General features: G+C 40.0%; 1 protein-coding gene across 1 annotated transcript in view; it reads right to left on the reverse strand.

Annotated features, from left to right (window-relative positions):
- Positions 1-1,253: 1,253 nt before the first annotated feature.
- GUCY1A2 (guanylate cyclase 1 soluble subunit alpha 2) overlaps positions 1,254-14,433 on the reverse strand; it is a 281,473-nt gene continuing 268,293 nt past the window's right edge. The window contains exon 8 of the mRNA XM_077805894.1: positions 1,254-1,461. Coding sequence (XP_077662020.1) covers positions 1,254-1,461 — 208 coding nt within the window. The remainder of the gene's footprint in view (positions 1,462-14,433) is intronic.

Here is a 14,433-nt window from a genome sequence, read left to right on the forward strand (position 1 = left end):
CCTTTATTTTTTACTAATCTTGATTAATCTAAATTTTGAACAGTCATTTGCATTATACTATAGGTAAGCATTTTCATTTTTTAAATGTTTATGTCTTTTAGTCTATTCTGCACTAGAAAAAGCAGCAACATTTCAGCCAAGCCAGCAGCAGATGAAACTTCCAGCATAACGTTGTTAATAAAGGATGTGATTTTCAAAAGCTCCTAAGCGATTTAAGTCCCATTAAAAGTCAATGGAACCTGTATTCCTGTGATTGAGCTGCTTTGGAAATACCTCCCAAAGTGCTTCCCATATTTGCTGGAGGCTGCTTTCAATAGGCTATATCATTCATCATAAGGACTTCTACATAAAATCGATGATATGAGAGGAGGCCCATGGTATGCAACAGAATTTTGTTTTACCCATCAAGACATTGATCTTTAAGCCTTTGTTTGCATTGTTCTGGAGAGACTGGACACGTTACTAGTAGGACAAATACTGAACATCTGAACATCATTTTATAGTATATATGCAAGACAATGTTCATCTAAACCATAAAAGCCATGTAAAGAGACTTACCAATGTATTTTTCTTTTTTTCCTTAATATTTTTGTTGCCAAAAAGTCAAAAGTCTTGCCACTTGTATAATAATAAGCTTTGACAGAGAGAGAGAATATCTGAAATATACAGTAGCTTATTCTGAAAAGCTCACTCATTTTACAGTATATGGAATGTAATTGTCAAGAAAGTGAAATATGTATAAAAATAGGTAAAATCCCTACAATATTGTGCTGAATTATATATTCCTCTTGCCAGGAAGGTTACAGCACTCTACAGTATATGTATGAAATGTTTGTTCAGAAAGTTAAAAAACACTGTTACCTTGGTAAATGATATATTAATGTAGGAATGCATAATCAGAACTGATGCTCAATTCTGCTTCGCTGGTGCAAATGACCCAGACAACCATCACCCACTTTTGTTCAAAACAAAAATCAACCCCAAAGATTTTTTTTTAAGGGGCCAAATTGAAATTTACAACCAATAATTCCTCTGGAAATAGAAGTATTTTCTTTCATTTTTTTCTCCCTCTTTCCAGTTTGTTTACTGACAGCAGTCACCCACCTTTTAAAATAATTATTGCCTGACATTAGATAGAGCTTTTACTGCTTGTTCAGGACAAGGCAGTGAAATAAAAAGAATATCCAACTTTCCTCTCATGACCCAGTTCTGGGCTTGTGCTTTTTTGACTAGTCTTTGATCTGCAGCAGGCCTCATAGGCTTGTCTCCCGAAGGAACATGGTGCCAATGTTGTAGGAAACCTTTCTCACTCTGGCAGACGAAATGGAGGGCTTTGGCTGCTTCTGACCACTTGTGATCTCCAGGAAGTAACAGATCCCAGGGATTTCCTTTGGAAAGTTGTCTGGAAGCTCTTCACGGGACCGAGGGATAAAAGTAAAGTTTTCTTCCTTTTTCAAAAGCCTAGGAAAAAACAAATAGGCAATCAAGAATGATGTGGCCTGATAGTCTGAGTAAATCTTTAAAAGATAGTTCCTGTGCAACCCCCAGTCAGAAACATCCTTAAATTATTGTGTGAATATTAACCAATCACAAGCCAGAATCCTGGTGTGGACAGACCTCAATACTGATGCCAAATGATATTAATAAAATGATAACTTATTTTGTTTGATGTTAGGTCATTGAATACTAAGATATAGCTACAATTATGTTATAGCCAAGATACTTGAAAATATAACAGTATTTGTATGTGTTTAGTTAGTTATGGTATAAAACGCTGGCTGAAGAAATTGCAGGAGGTTTCTGCTTTCTGTCCCGAAGGACAAGCTAATGTCAGAAACATAACCCCTTCTTAGCCATAAAACCATGTTTATTACCCTCAGTACTATACAAACTCAGAAAATTGTAACTCTAAGCACCTTGACTCAAGAGCAAACAAACCATGTAAAACATTCATGTTTTAGGGGGAAATACTGATTGCACAAAGGAATACAGATTTGAGTTATCAGAGCAATAAGTCAAGAGGTAAAGTGGGTCTCTATCAACCCGCACGCTTTTGCGAGAAAAACCTCTTTGCTTAGGTCTTTAAAACTTTAGAGAAAAGATACTGGAAATACTTTAAATCTACTCTTTATTTCATAAATGTTGACATGGCGAACACTTTGGTGAAATGCATACTTGCAAATATGTTAGCTAAATGCAAAACTCTTAATATAATTTCCTAATGTCATTTCTATGTAAATGGTAAAAAGCTTTTATGTACCAACATGGATTCTAATAACCTAAACTAATTACTAATGTAATAAGCCATTTATGTATAGAATACTTATATTAATGGGAAATTAAGTAATTACTGGTAATTCTCAAGCAACTCCCTCACCTAACTCAGGAAGATGAAGAATCATCTCTCCAAAACTGTTATAAAGAATCAGCAACTTCTTTAACAATTATTAAGTTAAAGATTTTAAAAATTATTTAATTTTAAAGGATTGTTTTGAGAACTAAAATCATTTCTATAAATAATAGGAATGTTTGGACTTTTTGAAAACAGAATTTAATTTCCTGTTGAACTCGAATAAAATTGAAGGAATAGCTCTGAAAATGGATTGAGTAAAGAGAAGGTAAACTCTTAACTTTAAAGGGTTATCTGGAATGTTCCTGCCACAAAAATAACAGGCAATTTGAAATGTTTCATTTTCTTTGAACAGATGACAGTCAGAAGATGAAGGTGCCAGCTAAGACAACCTTAAAAAGCATGAAGCCAATGAAAGAGTGACAACCAACTTGGAATCTAAACAAAGCCAAGAGTCCTGTTTTTATATAATTTCATGGAATGAAAAAGGAAAAGAGTATTAAAAACCCTGCAGTGACCACTCCTCACACAGATACACCCTCTGCTACCCTGTTTAAACAGCAAGCAATTCACAATTCATCCTGTCCATTTCTACAAGAAAGCTACTACACAGACAAGAACAGAGAAGACACAAGAAGAAACCATCCAAGGAAAAGTTCCCCAAAACTTCAACATAGATTGGTGAGAGTGCTTACTTTGTGCATCTATAAACTCTTATTATAAAGACCAAAAGGAAATTCCAAATGAAATTATTTTGCCCATCTATATCTAAGATTGGCTACAAAATAATTTGTGGGAATCAGATCTTGGTCTCAACTTACCAAGAGAAAAGTGGCCCATGAAAGGCTGGTCCATTCTTAAAGGTGTAATCTCTGCTAAAAGCACTCCAAAGAGAAGCATACAGAAGAAATTGTAACAGAAGTAATCAGTTTATAATTTGTGTTGTTTTCTTTAATATCTCCCCTTTCTTTAATAATAAAATAGTCATGGTAAATAATTGTGCTTATTTTGCTAGGTCTCAATCATGGGGTTGGCTAAGGTATGTAAAAGTAACCCTGTGACTGCAATAGTAGAAGTCACACCACTGAGCTGGCAACAAAAGAAACAATTCGAGGTGGCCTGTCATTTCTTGTTTCTCTAAACTAAAGACTTTTAATATTTTCTATTTGTGAGCTGGGCTCTGCCATAGTGGCGGCCAACATCTCAACAGCCCATTTCTGTGGGTAGAAAAGGAAATTCTGCATGCACATTAATTTCTGCAAAATTCTGCATTGCACAATGGCACAGAATTCCCCCAGGAGTAATCTACTTTCCTGTAGCTATGGCCACTATGCCCCAGGCAAGAAGGGGCAATGGTACAGACGTGCCTATACTGGCTTTTTGTCATCTGAGGTTTCCTCCCATAGCACAGAAATCCTCAGCTGGCCAGAATTGCAAGCCTTGTGGCCCCTTTGTCAAATGACTTTCCTCAAATAAGTTATTGATATAGAAGATATAGTCCCAGAAAAATAAAGAAGTCTAGCACTCCTCCCATCCCCTGCCCCAAGACTGAGTGGGAAAAGAGAGAGTAGTAGGTAACTCCAAGGAAGAATTTTAACAACCACCATCATCACAACAGCTCAGACTTGTTCTATAAATCATCTTCCTGTTATATTCAAGCTAACAAAGACAGTGAAGAAAGTGGAATTCAGCCTTGCAGGGTTTTGAAGAACATTACATTGGAGTCATGGTGAATTCTTAGAAATAAGAAAGCAGCTTGTGCCTTTCCCTGCCAGGATATTTATTATCTCTCTGAAAGCCTTATCCAAAGCCCACTGAAGTCAACTGAAAGAATCCCATTGGCTCCAGTGGGCTTTGGAACAGGTTCTATATTCCCTTCTCTTATTGTTCCCAAAACTTAGTCATGGGAAGCTGTAAAAGGAATACTGCTCCAGGTGAATTTTCCAGGCTTCCCAGCACATTCTAAAACTTTCCCCTTGTCCTGAAATCCCAGAATGTCTATTATCATGGCACACAAGCTGCCCCTTGTTTGGGTTTTGTCTGAAGGATGGATCTCTGCTCTAACTACTTCCTATGTGCATCTGAAGGCATTTTCCTTCCATTGCTTTAGAATCAGGCTGGTTACAAATCTAACCATGTTTTTGCCTTCAGTCTCTGCTATGGTGCTTGTTATCCGGTGGTTTGCGTGTCATGGTCTGTTTTCCAAGTCTTCAATTCTATGATCAAAATACTATAATCTTTTCTGAATTGCTTGAAAGCCTGTGCTGGCCTCTACAGAGGAGACTTTCTCCTTTAATTTCAGCAATGCTTGCAGTAAGTGTTCCTAGCTTTAAATCTACTGGTTTAATAGATTGCAGGAACTTTTCTCTGGCCCACAGATTTCCCACCCAGATTTCTGCAAGCAGTAGCAGCTCTTGGAATATTCTCAGAGTGAAATCTGCAAGCTCCCTCTGCTCAATCCTTGCTGAATTCTGTATATTCACTGAAAAGCACTTGGCTTTGTTGAAGTCAAGGGCTTCCTGCCTTGGAGTCATTTTAACTTTATGGGTGAGTTGTGTAGTCCCAATGACCTTTCACTTGTGGTTTTAAATTAAAAAAAATGGTGCTTTTAAAATATTAATGTAGAAATGAGCAGATTCGAGCTGGGAGAAAATCAGTAGTGGTATATCTTGCATCTTGTGTTGCCATTTGGGCCTTGATCTTTGCAACTTACTATGCTGTGTTTAACCTGGGTTAATGAACACCCATGTGCAGGACTGGGGCCTTACACCTGTGCAAAGTGGGTGAGAAATGTTACAATTTTGAGTGTCAATGATGGCACAAGGTGCAAAGAAATGAAGAATCAAGCTCCAGAAGTTATGAGCTGGTGCAAGTTGCTGGAAATTGCAAGTGGAACCAATAGGAGGGTGTTAAAAAGTGTAAGAATTAGCCTCACCAGTTTGAAACTTATTTGTTTCTTTAAAAAAAGAATAAAACTAGACCCTCTAAGCCACCATTACTCCGCTCCTGATCCTGAGGATAGACACTGGTCTCCAGCAGAAGCTAAAGGAGCCACAAAACTATTGTAATTTAATACCAACTGGAACTGTCCCCTAGGGATGTTCTACCAGCCCAGGACCACCAGGGCACGCTACATTTCAGCTCTGCCCTATAAAACCCCCTGTGCCAAAGTGGAGGTGGGTGGATAAAGCCAGCTACTTGCCTTTGCCCTATTTGAGAATTCAGGACTTCTCAGTCACTTAGCTGAGACAGCTTTCAGGACCCTCTGTGCTGACGGAGGAGCACAAAAGTGACTTAACCAGAGTTGAAGATCTGGCCCATGGTCTCAGAAAATGCAACTATTTCCTTATTCCTTTACGTAATGTGTGGCCTAAATCAGTGAGAGAAGAGTCATGCACTGAACTGTTGCTTAGATAAGACATTGCTTCAGGTTCTGAAAGTTAAGCCAAGAACTCCTCCTTTAATGTACACACACGAAAAAGAAAGTCAGAAGCAATGTTTGACCCATGGAGCCCCCCCACCTCAGCTTGGGAAGTGAATGAGATACAAAGAGAGAATGAGATACAAAGAGAGAATGAGTAGCAGGGATGACACTTTGGTGACATCTGAAGAAACCAGCATGGCTGAGATGTGGTTTCTAACTCCTTTTTTAATTTGGATTCTACAGTTGTGCTATTTTGCAACCCACAGGTGTTCATAGAATCATAGAATATCAGGGTTGGAAGGAACCTCATGAGGTCATCTAGTCCAACTCCCTGCTCAAAGCAGGACCAATCCCCAACTAAATCACTGTTAATATCATTCTAATAGTTTTGTGACTAACCCCAGTTGGGCAAATGAATCTTTTTTTAGAATGTAAAAGTAGAATAAGTGGCATAAACTGCAATTTAAAAAGATTTTCACTAGAGTGTGGTGCAGAAGAATATTTCCTGCCACGGTGTCTTGGGAGTTGGAATGTTATCCAAATAAAGGACATTTGGACAATCTCCAAGAGCAAGAGGTTAATAAAAATAGGTCACATAATCTGGAGTATTGCATCCAGTTTTGGGCCCCCCACTACAGAAAGGATGTGGACAAATTGGAGAGGGTCCAGCAGAGGGCAACGAAAATGATCAGGGGTCTGGGGCACATGACTTACGAGGAGTGGCTGAGGGAACTGGGCTTGTTTAGTCTGCAGAAGAGAAGAGTGAGGTGGGATTTGATAGCAGCCTTCAACTACCTGAAGGGGGGTTCCAAAGAGGATGGAGCTTGGCTGTTTTCAGTGGCGGCAGATGACAGAACAAGGAGCAATGGTCTCAAGTTGCAGTGGGGGAGGTTTAGGTTCGATATTAGGAAACACTATTTCACTAGGAGGGTGGCGAAGCACTGGAATGGGTTACCTAGGGAGGTGGTGGAATCTCCATCCTTAGAGGTTTTTAAGACCCAGCTTGACAAAGCCCTGGCTGGGATGATTTGGTTGGGGTTGGTCCTGCTTTGAGCAGGGGGTTGGACTAGCTGACCTCCTGACATCTCTTCCAATCCTAATCTTCTATGATTCAGCTTGGTCCCCCTATTGATGTGGAGGCAGAATTCCTCAAACATTCATTCATAGTTTAATATTCTTGGCAGTTTCTCCTCCTAATCTGAAATTCTCCTGATCTGTTTAAATTCTTCCCCCCTAAAAAGCAGCTGTCACTAAACTACTAGAAGCGTTGCTGCCATTGCCCAGAAATACATTGTGTTTGGGAATACATGATTCTGCTTGGAAACATTTTTTCTAAATTTAGCTTCCCCAATTTTATGTAAAGGCATCAGCATGATGCCATTATCTTTGAAAACTCGTGGCGAACCGGGGAAGTCCCGGATGACTGGAAAAAGGCTAATGTAGTGCCAATCTTTAAAAAAGGGAAGAAGGAAGATCCTGGGAACTACAGGCCAGTCAGCCTCACCTCAGTCCCTGGAAAAATCATGGAGCAGGTCCTCAAAGAATCAATCCTGATGCACTTGCATGAGAGGAAAGTGATCAGGAACAGCCAGCATGGATTCACCAAGGGAAGGTCATGCCTGACTAATCTAATCGCCTTTTATGATGAGATTACTGGTTCTGTGGATGAAGGGAAAGCAGTGGATGTATTGTTTCTTGACTTTAGCAAAGCTTTTGACACGGTCTCCCACAGTATTCTTGTCAGCAAGTTAAGGAAGTATGGGCTGGATGAATGCACTATAAGGTGGGTAGAAAGCTGGCTAGATTGTCGGGCTCAACGGGTAGTGATCAATGGCTCCATGTCTAGTTGGCAGCCGGTGTCAAGTGGAGTGCCCCAAGGGTCGGTCCTGGGGCCGGTTTTGTTCAATATCTTCATAAATGATCTGGAGGATGGTGTGGATTGCACTCTCAGCAAATTTGCGGATGATACTAAACTGGGAGGAGTGGTAGATATGCTGGAGGGGAGGGATAGGATACAGAAGGACCTAGACAAATTGGAGGATTGGGCCAAAAGAAATCTGATGAGGTTCAATAAGGATAAGTGCAGGGTCCTGCACTTAGGATGGAAGAATCCAATGCACCGCTACAGACTAGGGACCGAATGGCTAGGCAGCAGTTCTGCGGAAAAGGACCTAGGGGTGACAGTGGATGAGAAGCTGGATATGAGTCAGCAGTGTGCCCTTGTTGCCAAGAAGGCCAATGGCATTTTGGGATGTATAAGTAGGGGCATACCGAGCAGATCAAGGGACGTGATCGTTCCCCTCTATTCGACATTGGTGAGGCCTCATCTGGAGTACTGTGTCCAGTTTTGGACCCCACACTACAAGAAGGATGTGGATAAATTGGAGAGAGTCCAGCGAAGGGCAACAAAAATGATTAGGGGTCTAGAACACATGACTTATGAGGAGAGGCTGAGGGAGCTGGGATTGTTTAGCCTGCAGAAGAGAAGAATGAGGGGGGATTTGATAGCTGCTTTCAACTACCTGAAAGGGGGTTCCAAAGAGGATGGCTCTAGACTGTTCTCAATGGTAGCAGATGACAGAACGAGGAGTAATGGTCTCAAGTTGCAGTGGGGGAGGTTTAGATTGGATATTAGGAAAAACTTTTTCACTAAGGGGGTGGTGAAACACTGGAATGCGTTACCTAGGGAGGTGGTAGAATCTCCTTCGTTAGAGGTTTTTAAGGTCAGGCTTGACAAAGCCCTGGCTGGGATGATTTAACTGGGAATTGGTCCTGCTTCGAGCAGGGGGTTGGACTAGATGACCTTCAGGGGTCCCTTCCAACCCTGATATTCTATGATTCTATGATTCTATGAAAACAGAATAACTATATTTTAAGAATTACTTTGCTCCTTTTGATTATTCATCATGGGAAACAGGAAGCATTTGAAAGACTGGGTGTTTTTGTAAATGAACATGTGGTGGGGGTCAACACAGACAGGGCTTTGGGGAAACCCTTAAATGCATCTTCCTTGAAGCTTTTCTAAATATTCGTTTTCTTATACAGTAGGTAGAGCCATAGTGATAGAGTAACAAGATTTCAAAGACTATCTGGCAGGAAGTTTAGGTACATCTTCAGCTGTGAGTCCTTAAAGACCCATTAATGTGGTTTCATCTACAACTATTTGAACGCAAATCTATGGCCACCATTTCTTTTCCCAGTTAATTAGTGCAGATATTTGTTGAAAGGCATGGTGTGGATAGCCGAGCGCATGACTTTTGCTGGGACACTACCTCCTCCTGTGGTCTTGGGTAAGCAATTGGAAACTGGCAACTGGCAGAAAGGGCTCAGCCTCAACATTTGCTGCTTTCAGTTAGTGTGTACAACATTCCGATTTAGAAGTCAGGTTGATAGAAAAATACAACTGCTGGTGAGTCATCCTTTCGAGTCTGCTTAATCTCCTTCTCTCAGTAACTATTCCCCATGTGTAGATCTTCCTTCTGTAGGAAATCAGAGGGTTTCATTACTTGCTACAGAGTACCTGGATAATTATAATTCTATCAAAACTAGAGAAGACTGTCTAAAAATTCAGAGAGAGCTAACAAAGCTCTGTGGAGGGGAAGCAACATGACAGATCAAACTGATCTGGGGTAAAATTTTCAAAAGTACCCAAGGCTCAGAGTTTTAAAGATACTTAGACATCTAGTATCAGAAGGGTAGCCGTGTTACTCTGGATCTGTAAAAGCGGCAAAGAGTCCAGTGGCACCTGTCATAAATATAAAGGGAAGGGTAAACCCCTTTGAAATCCCTCCTGGCCAGGGGTAAGCTCCTCTCACCTGTAAAGGGTTAAGAAGCTAAAGGTAACCTCGCTGGCACCTGACCAAAATGACCAATGAGGAGACAAGATACTTTCAAAAGCTGGGAGGAGGGAGAGAAACAAAGGGTCTATGTCTGTCTGTATGCTGGTCTTTGCCAGGGATAGACCAGGAATGGAGTCTTAGAACTTTTAGTAAGTAATCTAGCTAGGTATGTGTTAGATTATGATTTCTTTAAATGGCTGAGAAAAGCATTGTGCTGAATAGAATAACTATTTCTGTCTGTGTATCTTTTTTGTAACTTAAGGTTTTGCCTAGAGGGGTTCTCTATGTTTTTGAATCTAATTACCCGGTAAGATATCTACCATCCTGATTTTACAGGGGGGATTTCTTTATTTCTATTTACTTCTATTTTTTTATTAAAAGTCTTCTCGTAAAAAACTGAATGCTTTTTCATTGTTCTCAGATCCAAGGGTTTGGGTCTGTGGTCACCTATGCAAATTGGTGAGGCTTTTTATCCAACATTTCCCAGGAAAGGGGGGGTGCAAGTGTTGGGAGGATTGTTCATTGTTCTTAAGATCCAAGGGTCTGGGTCTGTAGTCACCTAGGCAAATTGGTGAGGCTTTTTACCAAACCTTGTCCAGGAAGTGGGGTGCAGGGTTTTGGGAAGTATTTTGGGGGGAAAGACGCGTCCAAACAGCTCTTCCCCAGTAACCAGTATTAGTTTGGTGGTGGTAGCGGCCAGTCCAAGGACAACGGGGGGGGGGAATATTTTGTACCTTGGGGAAGTTTTGACCTAAGCTGGTAAAGATAAGCTTAGGAGGTTTTTTCATGCAGGTCCCCACATCTGTACCCTAGAGTTCAGAGTGGGGGAGGAACCTTGACAGCACCTTATAGACTAACAGACGTATTGGAGCATGAGCTTTCGTGGGTGAATACCCACTTCGTCGGATGCATGTAGCGGAAATTCCCAGAGGCAGGTATAAATATGCAAGCAAGAATCAGGCTAGGGATAACAAGGTTAGTTCAATCAGGGAGGATGAGGCCCTCTTCTAGCAGTTGAGGTGTGAACACCAAGGGAAGAGAAACTGCCTTCCTAGTTGGCTAGCCAGTCACAGTCTTTGTTTAATCCTGAGCTGATGGCGTCTAGACATCTAGTGATGCAGATAGCCACCCAACAGGTATTTCAAAAATTCCTAGTTGCACAACTCCCACTGAAATCAATGGGAATTAGGTGCCCCGTGGGGTTTTCAAAAGCCTGAGGCCTGAATGCGCAAAAAGGAGTTAGAGGTTACACCTAACTTTTAGGCACCTAGAAAATTACTGAAATTCACATGGAGGGTAAAAACCTACTGCTGTTACCAGTTGCTCAATCAGCTCAATTGCTAGAGGTTTGTGCTGTGCATCTAAACATCACAACCTTAATTCTGGCATTTCCTAACTTTTGAGTGCTTGACTCTGAAACCTTAATAATGTTCTTTTAATGCGGCTTTTTTTTTTTTTGGTATTTCATTAGCCAGATAAATAGATCATTCTGTACATTTTATAGAATCAATATACACATGTATGTAAACATGCACATATCCAGCTGCTAGCTGATGTGATTATAAATAAAGCTCCCTCTGTGAGCAGGCTGTCCTCAAACTGTCCACTCCTCATTTTTTATGCCTTCCTCTGTAGCATCTGGTATTCGTCACTGACAGACAGGATACTATACTACATGGATGACTGGTCTGATACGACATGGCAAGTCCTTTGTTCCAATGTGAATTCAAGTGACAGATCATTACAGTACCCAGTCAGAAGTATTTCTAAAGTACAACTGATGAGGATGCTAATTTTCTTTTGTAATGTTCACAATGGATCCATTTTGTCCAAAATGTTAGTGATTTTGGCCTCCTACTACAATTTGTATTTACAATTTGTGGAAAGATTCTTTGGATTCAGAATACTTATACTGAGCTAAGAATATCTGGTTCTAATTCTTTTGACATTTTACCCTATGGTTTTGGCATTGATGAAGTGGTCTTGGTATTTTTCCTTCTTGCAGCTCAATTGTAATGTATTTCCAAAAGGGACAATGTCCTGTGTTTTGCTTTTGTTATAGGACATAATGTACATCACAGGGAGTGAAGTATAGTACCTGATAAATGCCCACCTCTGGCTTTGCAATATTATTATTTGTATTTCCCATTAATCTGGTGAGGAGGATCCTGCTGTTCCTATACACTGCAGCTCAGCAGCTAGTAGGTCTGCTGTCTGTTTTAGAGCATTAGGAAAAAGTATAACAGCTTGGCAATATCTCAGAACACTGTACATGTACCATCTTGAGGAACCGACAGATGTAAAACTAAAGAATACTGTAAAACCTATCAGAAATGGCATTTGATTAACCTGAAAAAGCTTTTGAAAGAATCAAAGTGCCTGATCATTCAGCAGAGAGCACCTTGTGGTAAACAATTTTACAGCATTTAATAGAGATTAAATAAATCAATAGATTCCTACAAAAATGAATCTGGCTTCTATTCAAATTCCTCAACAAGCCTATATAATTTAAGAGAGAAATATATCCTTTCCACACTTTCTTTAACTATTTATAGCATGGATTATTTTATATAAAATTCTATAGGATGGTTAAAAAATTCTATACAAATTATAAGTTTTCTACTAAATTCTGTAGGCCTTTTCCATAATGAGTGTATATGTGTGTGTTGGGAAAACCAGTGCAGAAGAAAGGAGGTGGGGGAAAGGTAAATTATTTTTAAATGCAATAATCTGTAAAATAGGAATAATGATGCTTACCCTCTTTTGTTAAATGTGTTGAGATCCCCAGAGGAAAGGCATTTTATGGTAATATTATTAGACAGATAAACAGGATAAAGGTAGGTATATTATAGTACTATTATGTAAACAACCACCACATGAAGGCTGTAAACAATAAATAAACATAGAATTAATCTATTTTACATGCTGCAGAAGGGACCCATGAAACCACAGATTGTGTTTGCCTCCAGAGTATGCAAAATAGGGAGTTTTTATTCATTCAAGCAAAATTAAGGAATGAGCCCAGACTAGACAGTTTATTGAAGGAACAGGGGACTGTGTTATTTTCCTTCAATACCTTTTCCAGCTCTGATGTAGACAAACACTTGGGTCCTGTACTCCCTAAGCAATCCCTATTGATTACACTGGGAGGTTTGCTGGCGCTGTCCCAGTGTTTCCAATCAGGATCTATTGGTGATGATCAGGGATTCAGATCAAACTGGGGTCTTCAGCCCTTCAGAACATTTTGAAAGGCCTAACTGAGACAAAAGCGAGAAAACAAGATGTTTTGAGCAGAAATGAGCTCTTATTCCTAATATATTCAAAGGCAACCTTTGTTAAGTCCTGCTGTCTTACAACTTTGAGTTCTTTCCAGACAGGTGTAATTGGTGCAAGGCTGCCCAAGGTTCACTGCTGTTGCTAGGCAACAGCAAATGTTATATTTATATTTTTAAACTCTGGTTCTTACACAGGCAGATTATAGACTCAAAAGGAAACATCTGAAGCCAATAAAGGCCTTTTAAAAATGGGATTATATTTTGGGAGCTGATGACTATTTATATTATACAATGTTATATTATCATTTGGAAGCTGAAGAGCGTTAGACACGTGGTCAGTACCCGACTGCTTCATAAGCACAAAAAAAGTGGGGCAGAATTTCCATAGCGGGGCACAGAAAGTTACAAATACCTCATGAGGAATGGCAGTAATTTTAAACTGATATAAAGATGAAAACCCAGTTCATTTTCATACCATTTTCTGTTGTTGTTTTTTAAAGAACTACTTTTTTAAACAACAACAAAAATATTAGTTATATTCATCAACACAGCAATATAGCAAGAATGGAAGTATCTGATGTGGAATTGCACGTGCAGATCCTATTAAACAGAAAGTTACTCACAACCATCCTGGATTATTATTATTTTTATTGGTATTACTGTATTAAGTTCAAGTTCTTAGGGCCCTGCATATCTCTGCCCCTTCCAACTTATCTGTCATTGATTCTTTTTGTATCACTCACTGCCCCTTCAACTCTCAGTGATACTCCATTTGTTGACTTCCAAAACATCGTCTAACCATCCTCCACACTAACTGCTAAGTGTGGAAAATCTTTCTTAAGTGAGTTATAGCTCACTCTTCTCTGCGGCCATCTCTGCTTTTCACCTGCTGATCCAAGGACAGGCGGTGTTTACCCATGACATGACGGTCAGATTCCTGAGAGGGCTCGAGAAACTCTTCCTGCAGGTCCGGGCTCCTGTCCTGCAGTGGGATCTTAATTTGGTCCTCTCTAGGCTTACTGGCCCACCCTTTGGACCGCTGGGGTCCTGCTCCCTTTCCCACCTGTCATGGAAGGTTGTGTTCCTTGTGGCAGTGACGTCGGCGAGATGAGTCTCTGAAATTAAAGCCTTGACCTCAGAACCGCTGTTTATCTACAATTGGGTAAACAGAATAGTAACACTTAAGAAATATCCTCACATTTCCATCAGAGAAGTTATACTGAGGGCCAGAGTTTTATGCTAGTGTAAACTGGGCATATCTCCAGTGGAATCAATCATTACCCTTTGCTATGATGATTTACATTGGCTGAGGATCTGGTCTTATGGCTTCCAAACTTTTACTTCTTAAAATATGTTGTTCACTCCTTATTCCAGCCAGAAGAGTGGCATTACTAGGCAAGACAAAGTTGTGAGTAAGTAGAGCAAAAAATTAAATGAAACTTTAACTATGTCTGATTCAGAGGATAAAGCTATCTTTATTGTCAATATTTAAGTGACAACCCTGAGGAAAAGACAGTTACCTTTTCCGTAACTGGTGTTCTTCAA

Source organism: Eretmochelys imbricata, chromosome 1 (genome assembly GCF_965152235.1).
Source record: "Eretmochelys imbricata isolate rEreImb1 chromosome 1, rEreImb1.hap1, whole genome shotgun sequence".
NCBI classification, from domain to species: domain Eukaryota; kingdom Metazoa; phylum Chordata; order Testudines; family Cheloniidae; genus Eretmochelys; species Eretmochelys imbricata.